We start from the raw sequence: 17,470 nt of genomic DNA, 5'->3' as shown, positions 1-17,470 counted from the left end.
AACTTTAAAATGTAAATAAATATATAAAAATAAATTTGCAGAAAGCAAAATAGTAAAATAAACTTGCTCAAAACGATTCTAATAACACAAACTTAATCAAGACAATTTTCTTTAATTCAGTTATAATTAATAATTATTTTTATTTACCATGCATTTCACGAGCGATCGATCTCTACGTGTCGTTATTTTATATGTTATTTTTTAGAAGTAGCAACTGTTGCGTTATGTTATTTCCAAATAACTATTGTAAAATAACAGATAGTTAAATAACAACCCATCTCTAAAATAGGCTAATCTTGAACCAACGCTATAGAGCCTAATCGGAGTATCTGGGGGAAAAATTATACTTAACTGAATTTGTAGGAAATTTTGCAGAGGTGTTATTTCCGAAAAAGATGTATTTTTTGCGTTATAAGCAAAAAACCGCGAAAATTGTCATTTTTACGCTTATTTCGCATTTTTTTCACTGTCACGAAGTTTGGTTAGCAAACATCCGATTCGGATTCTGCGCACCAATAAATATAAAGAACAAAATAAATCAGAACTACCCAAAATTCTTCCACAAAAAATACAATTTGACTAGACTAAATAACAAAAACTAATATGTGCAAAACGATATTATAGGCTATAAAAAAGTTTATTGATTAATAAAACAGAAAAATTAATTTTAAATTTTCCAGATTTCCATTAAAATTTTCTACATGAGTCAAATAAATAGAACTTAAAACTCAACTAATATCATTTGTCTAAATAAGACTTGAACGTAAAAGAAGTAGGTACAAACTTTCAAATTAAATGAAAATATAAAGGGTGACTCTCTAACTTCCCTTCTAAGCAAGTCAGCAAATCAAAGATATTTGTTTTTACGGAAATATGCTTGTAAACGTGGATCAGAATTTTAATTGTGTTCGTTTTGATGTAAGAACATTTTATGCTGCATGTCTAAAATGTGAGATATGACGTCAACAATATTTTTTTCAAAATCCGATTTTTTATGGCGTTTCTTAAATTATACATGAAACTACAAAAGCGTACCCAGTTCCAAATTCTAAAAATTATAGGTATAGACTATATACCAACAAAGTAATTATAAACTAAGTTCTGTTTAGGATGGTTTAGGTTTATCGTTAGTAAATGAATCGTAATTTCTGCATTTATGGAAGAAATACTAATATATATTAAAGTTATTTTTTGAATTAGATACAATATTTTTTAGTTAAACATCTTTTAAATGACATGGAGTAACATTTTGAATGGCATGTGTAACTGGATATGCCCTTTAAGAATAGATAAAAACTGTCAACATTGTATCCTAAATTTTGGAAACGCTGTACAAAATTTACTTATATCAAAAAGAGCGCAATATAAAATACTTAAAGACGACGTATTTGGACATGTTACAGAAAAAAATATATTTGATTTACTGAATTTATTCAAAGTTTGACAATCACCCTATAATATAAAATAACCTATAAGTCTGTATGTGTTTAGGACAAATTACCTGAGGAATGTAGCCTTTTATGGGATTTATCACGGGCTTTAAGTGGAAGACTAAAAGGTGCATTGCCAAAAGGGTCTTCCTGCACAGCCAGGTTTTCCTTAGATTGCAATGAAATATCTGCAACAGAATAAATAAATTAAAACAGGGTTAGATTGTTTTTGAAATATAATTTTATATATTGTATCTATTTTTTGAGGTGCAAATACTTCCAAAGGTACCAACTTGACCGTTATTTGTTGTATGTCATAATAATTTACTTACTGCTTTGTTGGTCACTACCGCGTCTGATTTTATCAAATTCTGCACCGAAAATATGATCCTCTGTCATGTGACTGAAAGGTGTGCCTTCTTCAAACGGGTTCCAATTAGCTACGTCAGCGGAAAGTGACCTGCCATCTGGTCCTACAGAGCAAGAAAATTACGTGTAACATACCAAAAACTATTAAACGCCCTAGAAGTCCGGTCTCGCATTAAAATCGGGCCGTCGCACTAAATTCTTCGAGGTCGCTATCGACCTGATCCACTGCGACATTTTCAGATCTATTGTGGTCCTCTTCTGATATGTTACACTCTCCAATCCTATCCTAAGAGACTACTCTCCATATAATTAGCCTATCATTGGCTATTACAGAAAACTGCACATTTGCCTGGCTGTCGCACCGACATAAAATGTGTTCTGTCGTTTCTTCTTCAGATTGACAGAACCTGACTTCCTCCATCAAACTCGTTAGCGTTAGATGCCTATCCAGCTAACAATGTCCTGTTAGTAGAACCACTATTTACTTTGACTGTTTTTCTGTCTTTGAGACGTTCTTCTTTGCCATGAAGTTTAGCGAATGTTCTGCTGTGAACTTTTTCGCCTGTCTCTGCCCTGGTTAATGTGTCCATGAGTCTAGGGATTTGTTGGCTACCCATCGTTTTGTGGCCATTCTCGTGACTCCTTTTGCAACGCCGCAGATGGGTTCACATAGGGCTGCCCCATAAAAATATTCGATGTTGATGAGAGACCAGACTTCTACAGCGTATAATATTCTTTGAACATACTTATTCGTATAGCTTGGAAAGAAAAAATAAATCTTAAATAATATACAATACGGTGGTATATTTTAAGATTATTGCGTGAAAACAAACGTCATCAGAGTTGGCTTGGACATGAGAGTCGCTGTCATTTTCTATACAGGGTGGTCCGAACTGTATTCCGGAAACTACGGCAGTATAATCTGCACATAAAAATAAGTAAAAAAGTTCGTATAAACTTATGTCCTAAAATGCTTCGTTTCGGAAAGACAGGGTGTAGAAGTTTCATTTTTATTTCGATTTTTTCGAAATAATTTTTGAACTAATATTTGGACGAAAAAATTGGTATCTCTGGGGTTTTTTAGCATGAGGAATTTTGATTTCGATGTCAATATAACTCTTACTTGTGGGGCGCTACCAACATCTTTATAACTGTTTTGAACAGTAATAACTTTAGTTCATCCTGTATTACACTAATGAGTGAAAAAAAATATACATTTACGACGTTTTTAAAAATAATTAGAGTAAATTAATAATTTTCGAAACGTTCTGATTTCTGATACCAAAAGTTTAACAGAAGCTGTTTTAAAACCAATTGTCAATTTTCTCGAAATTTCGTAATTTTTGAAAAATCGTATTTCCGTTAAAACGAGTTGAAGCTAAAGGTTCTACCGAAACCATGTTATCATAAATTTTCTAAAATTTTTGCAATTTAGAAAATTAACATGCATTGATTATTTCAAATCCGAACATCTCTATAATAGTTATTTGTTGTAATTTTTACCAAGATACCTCTTACGTAAAAATGACCAAAAAAACTATTAAAAATTATTAGTTCAGTCAAATATCTTTCTAGTGAAAATCTTTGTCATTGATGACGTGCGTTGATTATTAAAAATCCAAATATCTCGAGAACAGTTGCTTGCAGCGATTTTTACCAAGAGACATTTTTTTATGTAAAATAAGGCGTAAATGTATATTTTTACACTCAGTAGTGTAATACAGGAACGGACAAAAAGTTATTACTCTTCAAATCAGTTAAAAAAGATGTAGGTGGAGCCCCCTACAAGGAGTCATATTCACATCGAAATTAAATTTCTCAAGTTGAAAAAACCCTAGATACTAATTTTCAACCAAATACCAAATTTAGATAAGAAATTATTAGAAAAAAATCGAAATAAAATGAAACTACACCCTGTATCTCCGAAACAAAGCATTTAGAACATAAATTTATACGAACTTTTTTTACTTATTTTTATGTGCAGAATGTGCCGCCCAAGTTTCTTTTTCATTTGAATCGCTAAAAAGTACTTGGAAAAAAATTATAATAAATGGAAAATTATTAAGACCTAGCTAAGAAACAAAGCAGAATCGGATCTATGTTAATATGAAAAATAAATCTTATTTTTACGTGAGGAATCTCCCCCACGAGATATGACACGTATTTTTTGAAACACCCTGTATATTTTTGTTTACATTTTGATTCAAGTATTTTCTATATTTTATTTCAATATCTTTCTAGTTTTGAAAATACGCTATTTTCCCACATTTTCCATGGAATTTTTTATTCTATATCTACATTGTCTACTATGTATGTTGCAGTGGACATCAATTATTACGAATAGGTTATAAGCGTGCGTGATATAAGCTGTCAATTGGGGGAAGATGGTGTAGTTCCAAACCAAATTTATTGACTTGGTATATTTTTTCGTGAATTTTTTCCCATATTTTTAATATTTATTCTGCTAATCGAAAGCAGAAAAAATCCAGCACAAATTGGCGATCATTAAAATCGGTCCAGTCGTTCTTGTGTTATAAATGGTGTAACTAACCCGACTTTGGTTTATTAACTTGGATTATTATATGCTGAATGTCATTGATCGTGACTTCCAAGCTAAATTTGATTCCGTTTTTACTTACCACACCAAATATATTATCAGACTATATTGCTAGTAAATCCACATAAGTCTGTCCTTTTCGTTCAACAGCTTTGAACTACGGAAGCGTGAAGTGCTTCGCGATTAGTTGATTTATTTCATACTGACCAATAGAAGTAGTTTTCTAAGTTTCGATCTACCACGTAAATCAATTTAGCGTCTGACTATTCGTGCCTTTACTGATAAATTAAATTTGATCTTTAATCTCTGACATATTTAAACAAAAACAAGAAACGGATAGATATGATGAATATCTAAAATAATAGGTTGAAATAATTCCATTACCAATAAAATATATAATACATAAATATTTTAGTTTCAATTATTCTTTGACGTTATGAAATATATTTTTAAAAGCAAATTTAATTCTTGGTTTTGAGGTCAGATAAATAAATATTTTAAAGATTTTATACATAATTATTATTTATTGATAATTTTTTTTATATATCGTCAGTGAAACGTGATAACCTGCTAACTCCATTTCTTATGTTAATAAGTTTTTATACCATTAGACAGAGAAAAAATACTCTATAAGTAGGGAAAGCAAATACATTTTTTCCCATTAAAGAAAATTTGCTATTTTAACTCAATAATATCTGCTAACTCCCAGTAATCTGAAATACCCACCGAAATGCTGCTATCTCCGTAATTTCCGTTACGATCACGCTATAGCAAACACACGGATTCTTACTCGTATGTTTCTTTAGTACAGTACGTCGATACAGGGTCGCACTAGGCCAAAGAGGCCCGGGTGGGAATGTAGGGAGGGACACGTGTGGATTTTTTTGCGTATATTTTCGCCTTACGTTTTGGTCAATTTTTCCCTATTATATACAGGGTAAGTCTTAAATAAGTGCAAATCTTTTTAGGGGTAGTATATTTCGACCCAAGAAACACGATTGAATATGATACGAACTGTATATTATGTATATTTCATGTAAACTATATCATTTTTAAAATACAAACCAAAAAAACGAGGAATAATTATGTTATCCATGTATTTTACAACATATTTATTAATCCTTAGTATCTAACTAGCGTGACGTCATAAATCTCGCTCCGAGGCTGTTCTATTAGAGACGGCATTGGTTTGATATTTAGAAATGTCAAACGCTGATGACATTTTACTTTTGGCAATTATGACATTTCGTGTTGATTTTTGCAAGAAGAGGAAAAACTGTCACTTGTTTTATTATTTTCCTTTTCTACTTCACGAAAGTAAAAAGAGTAAAGCCTAGTTCATGCACTTGCGAATTGCGATTTACGAATTGCGTTCTATTTTCGTTTGGTTTGGTTTGGTTTGGAATTTTTTTAATTTTTAGTTTAAAAACATATTTTGTTTGTAATATGGCAACATAGGTATAGTCTGTGAAACGAATAACTTTGAATTTGACAGTTCCCGCGCGCTTTTTTAGTTTTAATTTTATTAGGTTAGCAACTTGCGGCCATGCTGACGCAATGCCGTCTCTAATAGAACAGCCTCGGAGCGAAATTTATGACGCCAAGCTAGTTAGATACTACGGATTAATAAATATGTTGAAGAATACATGCAAAACATAATTATTCCTCGTATTTTTGGTTTGTATTTTAAAAATGATATAGTTTACATGAAATATACATAACATACAGTTAATAACTTTTTTAATAATATTAATTCATTATTATTTATTGTTTTTGTTTATTTATTTTTAATATTTTGTTTATTTTTTACAATTATTATTCTTGACACTAAAACTATCTACATTGACTATGGCTGAAATCGTACTCCATCCTAACCTAAATCTCAAGAAAATCAAAAATTTTAGAATAATTTTACATATAAAATGACAGCGATCTTTATTTTATAGCCATCGCTGACGCCTTTTTTCTATGATATTGCATTATTTGCAAATATAATTTTTCGAACATTGGTACTTGCAAAATATACATATAAATTTTGTGAATGCAAATAATAATACATCACTAATAATATATATTGTATTTATTAACTGTATATTATGTATATTTCATGTAAACTATATCATTTTTAAAATACAAACCAAAAATACGAGGAATAATTATGCTTTCCATGTATTTTACAACATATTTATTAATCCTTAGTATCTAACTAGCGTGACGTCATAAATCTCGCTCCGAGGCTGTTCTATTAGAGACGACATTGGTTTGATATTTAGAAATGTCAAACGCTGATGACATTTTACTTTTGGCAATTATGACATTTCGTGTTGATTTTTGCAAGAAGAGGAAGAACTGTCACTTGTTTTATTATTTTCCTTTTCTATTTCACGAAAGTAAAAAAGAGTAAAGCCAAGGGAACTACCCTAATGCAAGGTAAACCAATGCAATGCAAAAGCAAATATTGTTAAGAATAAATAATGAACTATAAAGGTGGCCCGCGAAGGCTGGGGCCCCCCTAATAGTTATATATATAATATGGCCAGTCCGACCCTGCGTCGATCCGTTCTGTAAATATGGAGTATAGTAAACGCCACGAATGTTTGGGAGTGATTTATCGCTTGATGAAGTTAGAATCGACACGCGCGCTATAATTTTTACATTAAAAACGTAAATTTTTACTGCAGACGTAGGTTTTTAAAGGCCCGGTCTAATAATTTGCCTGCGCTCCTCCTACTTATTCTAAAATGTTAGCGTGATTGACAAAGACGATACTATATCGCGTTTCTTTGATTGATTCGTTTTTGTGCGTCAGTCAATTGGTGTGCTTGCAGTGCGACCAATGAGACATTCCATTTTATATTTATAACCAAATATATGTTTTGACCAGACTTTGACAGTTAAAACAACAAATTACAACAGATTATATATTGATTATTATATGACTTGAAACACCACGGCACTGGAATTAAGTTTTATGTAACCTTGAACAGATTAGTTCACATGGTAGCGACCGATGAATCACTCCCAAACATTCGTGGCGTTTACTATACCCGTAAAGGGTAAGGGGAAAACGAAATTTTCTATATATGAGCAATTCATCAACGTGCTATAAATAGTTTAAATAACATTACTTAGTTGTACAAGAATTTCCATAATACCTAATCAGTTTTATTTTTTTCAACGTTTTTCCACGTAAATGATACATAATTTTTATAAAAATTAAAAAAAATAAGGAGAAAAGTAATAAAAATTTAATCAAATTACGCACTGTTTTTCAAGCTCGGTCTACTACCGTTATATAACAATTAGGATAAGCGTGGAAGGATTCTACCATATCTTCTAAGAATTATAAGTTTAATTTTCAAATTATTTTCATATTCATTAAGTCCAAAATGCTGGTACTTCAGTTCTTTAAAAATTTATTCGTTTTTGGACTTGTATGTTTTTCTTCTAGACCGACGATATTCTAAATATATGGTTATGAATATCATATTTTTTAAATTTAATTCATTATTTCTAAATCTGTTATATAAAATCGCATCTGTTATATAAAAAAAAAATCGGGTAATATTCAATTCCATTTTCAAAATTTCAAACAATAAAGGTTGCTATCTCCAGAAGTATATTTTTATTTCTTATTTCTCTGCAAGACGAATATCTGCTATCTCCCTATTGTGTCTGAAAAAAATTATGTAACACAAAATATTGAGTTTTATAGTTCCCCAGCAAATAAAATTCTCTCCTCTTTATCATATTAACGCATGAAAATCCTTCCTACATGTGTACCTATTTTTTTGTACCGTTTTTTTGCTCTCCTGTAAAAAATTAGAAATAATGGAGTTAGCAGTTTATCACATTTCACCAACGATATATATCATGACGTTTCGACCATATCTTGATCTTTTTCATTATGAATCTTCTACTAGTTCCATCCTGAACGTAGATTTGTACTTTTTGTTAAAACTTAATCCTAATCTTTAAAAGTCAATAACACATGCATACACGGAAAACAGTATATATGTGTAGTATACAGGTATACTATGTTTTCTGTGTGTGCATGTGTTATTGACTTAATTAAATTTGCTTAAAATACATAAATGTATTATACGTTATTAATATTTAGAATTTAAAATAGTGCGCGGGCAGGTGACAGCGTTCAGCGATGAAGCAGACGAATTACATCGTTTTATTTGGCGCGTTCGCACGAAAATCCTGTTGAACTAAAAGGACAGACTTATGCAAGATTAATATTCCTATTTCCTTTCTTTGGTTTCACTTTCCACTTATTGTATAAATGCGGTACTAGCAATAGAGTCTTATAATATATTTGTACCATACAGTATTATACATTAGATTTACCTATAGAATGGCTGACATCACAGGTAGATGTAGAACTTCCCATTGGAGCTGTAACTGTATCATCAGAACAAGCTTGAGTGGGCGAATCCCGAGTTTTTGGTTTCATTGACGACTCAAAAGGAGCCAAAAATTGTGTAGTCTCATTTGCAAAAGCTCTATAAAAAATCGTCAGCTGTTAATTTACCGATTGGTAAATATTTTTTTTTATTCAAAAGAGTCAGAATAAACAAAATATATCAGTGTTCTGTAAACACGCAACCAGAATCTAATCTAAGATAAAAATATAAACAATTAGGGAAGCTGCAATAATTGCAAATATGTTATAATACTTTAGTTGAAAATAACTTGTCGCTTATAAATCTATTCAAAGCAAATTTAATGTGTGTCATAATAAACTACCTTTAAATATACCTACTTGTTGAAAGCTGTAGTGTCACTCATATTGCGTCTGTGGCCCTTTGGGATACTCAGAGATGGACTAGATGGAGGTGTATTAGTACTACCCATAACAGCAATTGACTCTGTTAAACCACTTTTCAACAACGGGCTCGTCTATTAATCATAAAGAAATATATTAAGCAAAAAATCAGCGATTTAGTATTGTAAAATAATGCAATACTACTATTTCTTATTTTTATATTTATATACCATATGATTTCACACACCAATTCTAACTTTAGGTAAATACTTTCTGTCTTTAGTACATTATATTTTGTAATTTTTTTTTTGGATGTCCTCTGTAGAAATCTTGGATTAAAACAGACTTTGTGTTTGGTAAATAAACATATTATTGTTAAATCCACTTGAGCAAAAAATATAACAACATTCTATTTAAAAAAAACTATCCTCAAATGAGGGAATGAAAGGCGCAATTATAGTCTTATATTAATATTTTTTTACAAAATTAGCGGGTACTAGTTTCAACCAAATGTATGTCTCATCATCAGGACACTAAGACCATAAAGTCATTAACCATCGACTATGAAATTGTCCAAGGCATGATTATTTAAATTATTTCTTCCTATGTGGAACTCAGATAAATTCTAATTAACTGTTGTGGTGTCACTCATTATTAGTAATTTTACAAAATAAAATTCAAGCCATTTTATAGTAAGATTTTTTCTTTATATTTTAGGTTTTGGTTTTACAGCGACCATGGTACTAACTATAGAGCCTGTCTCTAACGTGACCCTGTTTTAATGCCATGTTAATGTCAACATATCATCAACTAAACAAATTAGTTAATTCATATTAGGGGTGATATATGTTTAACATTATTCTAGCAACACTATTTTTGTTTTCCTATATTAACTTTCATTTTCTGGTAATTGTTAAATTAATAAATATAAATATTTGTTATTTTATTATACAAATAACCTCAATAAGTTAACCTTTAGTCATTTTCGTAATATTTTGTTGATGTAAGAAAGCAAGAATTTATAACTCAACTTGCCAAACAAAATTTATTAAAAATTAACACATTTCTCAGTAAAGGGTTTCTGAGAAACTTCTCGAAAATACTTGATTTTAAATTAAAACAAAATTGTAAATGTTTGTTTAAGTGTTATTAAGTTAGAAAAAAAGAACATATTCTTAATTATTTCTGAATTTATATAAAAAATATTTTTTTTAAATTTCACACCCATATTTTTGGCACATTTCTCCGAAAATTTCTTATTAAACTTTAATGAAATCAACCCCCTATTATCACAATTTCTAAACTTGTCAATAAAAGAGTATTCTATTCAGATTATATTTGGAATCACAAGAAATTATTGCTAAAGCAATTTTTGGACGCGCTCTTTGTTATCGGAATTTTATTCTAATCATCATCAGCTGTAGTTTATTTCATATTAATTTTCATGTTTTAAGTCTAAATTTTAATGCTATTCAGTAAGTACTACACAATAAAAAGTAAATATTATTTTTAAATAGCCTTGCGTATGACATCTCTCATCTTTATATCTCGCAAAACTATCAAGAAATACTATTATTTATGGAATAACCATATACAATACCATATGCCCCAATGAGAAAAATCATCTATTAAGTATCATGCTTTTATGGTGGACAAAGGGAAAGAAAACAGATAAAAGAAACAAGTTTAGATTGGAAAGTGCCCACAAGGACAATGTTTTTGACAGTTTCGGAGCGGTTCGGCTTTTTCCGGAATTATGTCGCCAACATGCCAAATATTATTTATTCAAATTTATTATTATTTTTCTTTAATTTTTTAAATAAAATACAGTGTGTTGCATATAAGAAACTTTATTTTATATAAGGACATGTATGAAATGTCTATGAAACATTGGACACCAACGTTATGCCACGATCCACGATGGTTTTTGCATTTCACACTTCACACAGCTTTTTAAGTTTTTCATGCCACTTTTTCACGATTATCAGGGGTTTGAGAAAATAAAATTTAAACGGACAAGATAACTCACAAGAAGAAACTCACAAGATTAGAATTTAGAATGAGTGGGAGGGGGGTTAATAACTGCGACCTTACAGATCTATTGTGTCCCCCTTTCTTGAGTTATAACTCATCATACAGTCTCAGGGCTTTGACAAAAAAAACACAAGATAATAATTACTTTGAAAATGGACGCTTTAAACACTTTGCGGTATTTTTTCAATGATTAAATTTTAAAAGATTTTATAATTTTTTAATATTCTGATGTTGACAAGAGAAAATTATTTCTGTTCTTGATTGGCGGTTGTTCTTAGCAACAACTATAGCCGCGCCCTACAACGTATACGGGAAATTAAAACAACTTTCGTTGCACGTCAACAGTGACACCATGCGTCGTCTTATGGAGTTTGCTGGTGATCGTATTATGATGTGCAACAAAAGCTATTTTAATTTCCCTTATATACTTGTTTCCTTTATCTATGAACGATAATTATTATCTTTGTGTATAGAAAAGTGGCCATCAAAGAGTGTACAATTAAGATGGCGCTGCTGTAGCAAAAGTTCTACATTTGAAAGAAAGCGCCAAGAATTGTTAAAGCTGTAAACAATTAAAAAGAGATAAATCTGGAATTTGTGAAGGCGCGTGATGCCACTCTCTTTCGACAAACTTCACTTTGGTTATCATCAGTTCAAACTCTTATTGCATACGCTTACTGCAGTATACACGGGCCACTGCCGGCTGAGATCACATCTACAGAGGATGGGACTGGTGGAAGACGCCGAATGCCGACTCTGTATGGAAGATGACGAAACAATGAAGCACGTTCTGTGTACCTGCCCCGCTGGGGGCAGGATCAGGTTTGAGGTGTTTGGCAAACCTACACTAGACCTATCCGACATATCACCCTCGGACATAACGGCCTATGTTAAAAGGCTGGGTCTTGAGGGTGAACTTTAATGCTCTTTTTCTATTAAAGAGCTTGTAGAAACTGAGCCACAATAGGCACTGGCGGCCTCTGGGACCCTCTCTTAGTAAATACAATACAAAATACAAAGTTATTTTAATTTCCCTTATAAACTTGTTTCCTTTATCTATGAACGATAATTATTATCTTTGTGTATAGAAAAGTGGCCATCAAAGAGTGTACAATTAAGATGGCGCTGCTGTAGCAAAAGTTCTACATTTGAAAGAAAGTGCCAAGAATTGTTAAAGCTGTAAATAATTAAAAAGAGATAAATCTGGAATTTGTGAAGGCGCGTGATGCCATTCTCTTTCGACAAACTTCACTTTGGTTATCATCAGTTCAAACTCTTATTGCTTTTTAGCGCTGCCCTGGCCATTTTTTGAACCTCTATTGTTCCCTTTCTGAGTGACCACTTTTTCAAACAAAGTCCCATATGAGATGATTGTCCTTATCTCTACCCTGTATACTTTAAAAAACATATACTTCTTTCGGGCAACGGCCCCACTGCGTAGAAACACCGGTTTCCGTTAGATCACCGAAGTTAAGCGACGCAAGGCTATATACTGGATGGACGGGTGACCGTCTGGAAACTTTGTCGTGCTGTTGTTACATGACAAGAGTATAAAAATCTATTGACACACACTGCTCATTCACGCCGGTTTGAGATCGGATGAGATCGGATATCTCGTGAGTAAGAGTCGATTTAGACACTCGCAAAGTGGGTAGGCCATTGACCATGATATGGCCGAGGACCGCGGTTCGGAATCCGCGTAAACAAAAAAGACCCTGTCCAGATTAGCCCTGGCAGCAAAAAGGAGACGTTAACTAATTTACTTTTAAATACTTGGCATACCTATGTATTATAATAAAATTCTATTTATTCTGATTATACTAAACTTACCCCATGTCCCAAATTTCCAGATCCAAACAATGGATTATCACTAGAAGTAGGCGTCACAATATTTATACCCATCCCTCCGACTTGCATTGGAAAACTCTCGCCACCTTTATTCCCATTAGTGTCAGAGGCGGTGGGAGATGCACCTCCATGATCATCTCGGAAAGGATCTGGATACATGGAAGACTGAAACAAGGAATCAAGCTGTTGGGGAGGTAGTTCTGAACCTGCTTGCGACTGTGGTGAAAAATAATCACTAGGACCGAAATCGGGAAAAGCAGGAGAATTGGAAAAGGTGCTAGGAACATTACCTGGGGGCGGTGCTGCTTGAAAGGGAACTGGGTTCGATTGGGTATTAGGACTCTGGGAATTTTGTGACTTCTTTGATGATCCAGGACTAGAACTAATATTTAAGGGAATGCTATTCAGGTTAAGGGGTGCGGTAGCGGTTGCTTTAGGTCGTTGACGAGGCATCACGCTAGTGCTTTCAACTATAGGGCCCGTAGGAATAATCTTGGAACTTTGTTGTTTTATTTGATTTGCTTTTTTCTGTTCAGACTCGAATTGAGGTGTAGGTAATTCTTCTAAATTTGGTGTAGTTGTTTTCTACAAGTTGTTCAATTAAAAATTCAGAAAATAACTTCTAGAATTAACATACCATAAGATTTTTTACAGGATTTTGCTTTCCGAGTAACTGGAAAGCAACACAGCTTACTTGATATATGTCAGGTCGCGTTTCTGGTTCTGGTTCCAGCATATACCCTTAAAAAGGACAAATAAATGTATTAAACGTCAACAAAATAAGCAAAGTTATGCCTTATTTAAAAAATATACAGCGTGATTCAAACATATTTTCAAACTAAAGTTGTATATTATAAATTTAATAACATATTTTTCCATATATATCCGGGTGCATAGCGTCCTACACCTTCTGTACCCAGTTGCCAGCCTTTCCTATTTTCCCAATTCCCTGGATGAAAATTCTTTTCTGGCATAGCTTTATGTACTCCTCCAATCCATGTTGCTTTTGGCCTTCATTTCTTTTTCCTTTCTGATGGTATCCATTTCAGGACTTTCTTAGGTATTCGGTCCTCTCTCATTCTTTCTATATGCCCATACCATAACAACTGTATTTCATCTATTATCGTTTGCTGGACCTGCATACTTTCCCTTATCTTTTTGTTCGGTATTTTTTCCAATCTTGATTTCCCCGCAAATCTTCCCTAGAAGTCCATCTTGAGTGTTAATAGTCCATAGTTCCATTACATTAGTGAGCTGCCATGTTTCACCATTCATACAAAACTATACTTAAAAATCTTATACTATAATCTAAATACTTAAAGATGAAATTATAAATAGTATGTTTTCTCTCATATAAGATATGTTTGGACCATAATACTGGGGTGCCTAAAACCCCATGACTTTTTTACCTTTCAGTATTCTTTTAAAGAAAGATTTTTCGAAATCTTTTGAAACTTTGCTTTGTTTATATTTTTATATAATTATAACCTACATATGTATATATGTTATCATATTAAATGTTTATTTTATTATTTTCGCGGTAGCTTTAAGGGTTAGCAATTTTTAAATTATCTTATTATGGTTTGGTAGAGTAGCCAAAGCTAGACTGCACCATTTCAGCCAATTCATTTATCATTTCTGGATAATATTGTTAATATTTAGTATTTTTGTAACAATTTGTATTTTTTTTGAATTGGAAATAAACTCGTTATTATTATTATTATTATATACTATCTGGTAAATATATGATTGAACATTTTAATCTGACTAATTAAAATCAAACTCACGAATCAGTTGATGTAAACCTCTGGAATATTGTGAGTTATCTGGAATGCAGAAATTGCCACTCTGAATAGCTAAAGTACTCTCTCCAAATGGCAATGTAAAAAAACATAATCGATATAACAGGCAGCCTAATGCCTAAAATAATTAAATATATGTTTATTAAATTTTAAGGCGGTAAACTTACACAACAATAAACTTTACCCATATATCAGCTTTAGTTGAAATTGGTTTTCCTGAATACATATCAACCATTTCAGGTGAACGGTAACTTAATGTAGTATATCTTTTAATTTCCTCTTCAACTATAGCTACTCCTTTTTCTGAAGGATTCAACACTCTAGCAGTTGATGATCCAAAATCACACAGTATATAGTTACCATTTTCTCCAACTAATATATTTTCTACCTATAATTAATATAGTAGTAAATTAATACCTATGTGTAATACTTCTGTCATAAGGTAGACGTTAGATATTTCTATATGACAATTTTCAATATACCTGCTTCTAGTAAATTTGACAATTATATAATTTAGTACTCAAAATTATTTGTGTATTATTAAAGTTCTAATTATGCAGTCAAAATTGCCAGTTAGAGTAAACAAAAGGCATATATTAGAAAAGAGAGAGTGTCAGTGTGCTAAATTATTTGAATCAATGCTCAAAGATCCTAGCGATGGCATTTGTAGCTTTTGTTTACAGAAAGGTACAATTTTCTTACATATATTATTGATATAGTTTAGACCTGATCTATAATTAGTTCCAGTAAACCAATATAAAAAGAAAAGCACAACAAAACCAACCAAAGGAAATTTGATTGAAACTCTGTTTAAAAATCAACAAAATTCAATTGTGGAAATTAAACAAATACTTTTATGTATCAATTCAACTTTGGAAGCTATACTAATAATATTAAAGGAGAGAAAAGAAGAATTATATCATAAGCTCAAAGAGAACAATGTAAAATTGAAAACATCAACTAGTTGCCACAAACAAGATAATCGCAAAAGTAGTAATCAATTGGTAAAAACACAACCCTATAGATGGCCAGATATATCAAGGTAAAAGTAACTATTTCTAAAATTAAGCAAAATATAGCTTTATTTTTAGATTATATAGTGAGCCCCCCTTGTGGATTAATAATTGCGTGGGAAGGTTTATTACTAGGCCAAATACAGAAGAAAGAAAAATTTTATTATATCCTCTAGATAACAATATATTATATATTAACAAGCCATTTTCCTGCCCAAATATAGGATATTTCCAAAATATGAAGAATCTATATGCAAGAAAAATTAGTATGTCAATGTATTCTATTCCTATATTTACTATAAAAGGCCGGCACCCAGAAAGGAAGCAACACTATGAAACCCAAAATAAAGAAATTATTAAATTAAAATAATATATAATCATTAATTGTATTTAAAATGTTAATAAATAACTTAATAAATATAGTAAAAACAATAAATATAGTATAGTACAAATTTTCTTTTTATATGTAACTAAGACATATTTAGAAGGTAAAAGATTATTAGTGATATTATACATAAATTACATTAACACAAATCTAAATGCAAACAAGTTACTTTAGAATAAGGCTAAATACCTACATGTTTATTACACTCAAGACTTTACCTTTAAATCTCTATGAATAATTGGTGTTTTACAATGGTGCAATCTTGACACTGCCTCACATATATCACAGAAAATAGATAAAACTTCAGTTTCCGTAAAGTTTGGTTTTCCACGAGCTTTCATAAGTCCAAACACATTTTCGGCACAATAAGGCATCAACAGTAGCACTTCATAAACTCCACCTCCAGTTGCCACTACACTCGAATCTATGTATCCTATTATATTCTTATGACCATTAAGGCTGCTCTATAATATACAAGTATTAATCATAAACTCTGAAAATAATAATCTCAAGAAAATATTCTTACTGTAATTTGAATTTCACGTTTTGCAACATTAAGATCTTGTTCATTGTTAACATACATTCTTTTAAGAGCATATTTTGTTCCATTGTTACTTCTTACAAGATAAACAATTGCAAATCCACCTAAATTTCAAAAAGTTTATTTATATTATGTATACGGGTTATTTAGTGCCAATTTGTTCTAAACTCTATGCATAGACTATGATATATGTATGACATTAAATGACACTTTAACCCAAATATCCACCCCTTTTTCCAAAAATATCTGAATTACTTACCTTCGGCTAAAATATCCTCAACTGTGACCGTTTGTCTACCAACGGTAAATACTTTTCCTACAAATGAACTTGTTTCTTTGGAGGTATTGTCATAATTTTTTTCAATTTTGGAAAATAACTTTTTCATATTGATGAGTTGAATAAAAGTTCATAGATATTTACTTGAATAAAAATTGATTGTACTTTTCACACCGCTGTATATAACCGTTTTAACATTTTTATTTTTAAGAAAATATATGTAAAAAAATAAAATCATTAATTAATATCTCCCCGTCAAGCATTCTAAATGTGACGTTTAGATTTTTTGACAATCAAGTGACACTAAAATAATTTACGTCACTTATGTGTGACATAAGCCAGACATAAGCTCTTCTTCTTCTTCACATGGTGTTCACATACGCAAGGGGCAGCCAAATGACGTAGATGTCATTGAGCCAGCCAGATATTAAACCCATATA

The 17,470-nt window shown here is 31.4% G+C and overlaps 2 protein-coding genes across 3 annotated transcripts in view; one reads left to right on the top strand and one right to left on the bottom strand.

Moving 5' to 3' along the window:
* The window catches only part of LOC115886472 (AP2-associated protein kinase 1), a 60,153-nt gene extending 42,831 nt beyond the window's left edge, over nucleotides 1-17,322 (bottom strand). Inside the window, 7 exon segments of the mRNA XM_030905633.1 lie at nucleotides 13,138-13,597; nucleotides 13,650-13,753; nucleotides 14,800-14,932; nucleotides 14,999-15,202; nucleotides 16,431-16,676; nucleotides 16,739-16,857; nucleotides 17,013-17,322. Of these exon segments, the coding sequence (XP_030761493.1) occupies nucleotides 13,138-13,597; nucleotides 13,650-13,753; nucleotides 14,800-14,932; nucleotides 14,999-15,202; nucleotides 16,431-16,676; nucleotides 16,739-16,857; nucleotides 17,013-17,139 (1,393 nt within the window). The 5' untranslated portion in view covers nucleotides 17,140-17,322.
* On the top strand, nucleotides 15,279-16,270 carry LOC115886473. 2 transcript variants are annotated; one of them, XM_030905635.1, is made up of 3 exons: nucleotides 15,279-15,501; nucleotides 15,562-15,856; nucleotides 15,906-16,270. In XM_030905635.1, exons 1-3 carry the CDS (start codon nucleotides 15,369-15,371, stop codon nucleotides 16,195-16,197), a joined length of 720 nt encoding a protein of 239 aa, XP_030761495.1. In that variant the 5' UTR covers nucleotides 15,279-15,368; the 3' UTR covers nucleotides 16,198-16,270. The 2 variants fall into 2 exon arrangements, with proteins under 2 accessions (XP_030761495.1, XP_030761494.1); XM_030905634.1 differs by having other exon boundaries at nucleotides 15,556-15,856.
* Nucleotides 17,323-17,470: the final 148 nt, after the last annotated feature.

Source organism: Sitophilus oryzae, unplaced genomic scaffold (genome assembly GCF_002938485.1).
Source record: "Sitophilus oryzae breed Bouriz unplaced genomic scaffold, Soryzae_2.0 scaffold_489_pilon_pilon, whole genome shotgun sequence".
NCBI classification, from domain to species: domain Eukaryota; kingdom Metazoa; phylum Arthropoda; class Insecta; order Coleoptera; family Curculionidae; genus Sitophilus; species Sitophilus oryzae.
Note: the sequence above shows the minus strand (reverse complement) of the source record. Positions and strands in the feature narration are given on the sequence as shown.

What these genes read in the sequence shown, in the direction of transcription:
- LOC115886473 (XM_030905634.1), top strand. Translation starts at nt 15,369, where the DNA reads ATGCAGTCAAAATTGCCAGTTAGAGTAAACAAAAGGCATATATTAGAA. An exon ending in TAGCTTTTGTTTACAGAAAG is followed by an intron (nt 15,502 to 15,555) that starts GTACAATTTTCT and finishes ATCTATAATTAG; the next exon opens with TTCCAGTAAACCAATATAAA. An exon ending in AGATGGCCAGATATATCAAG is followed by an intron (nt 15,857 to 15,905) that starts GTAAAAGTAACT and finishes CTTTATTTTTAG; the next exon opens with ATTATATAGTGAGCCCCCCT.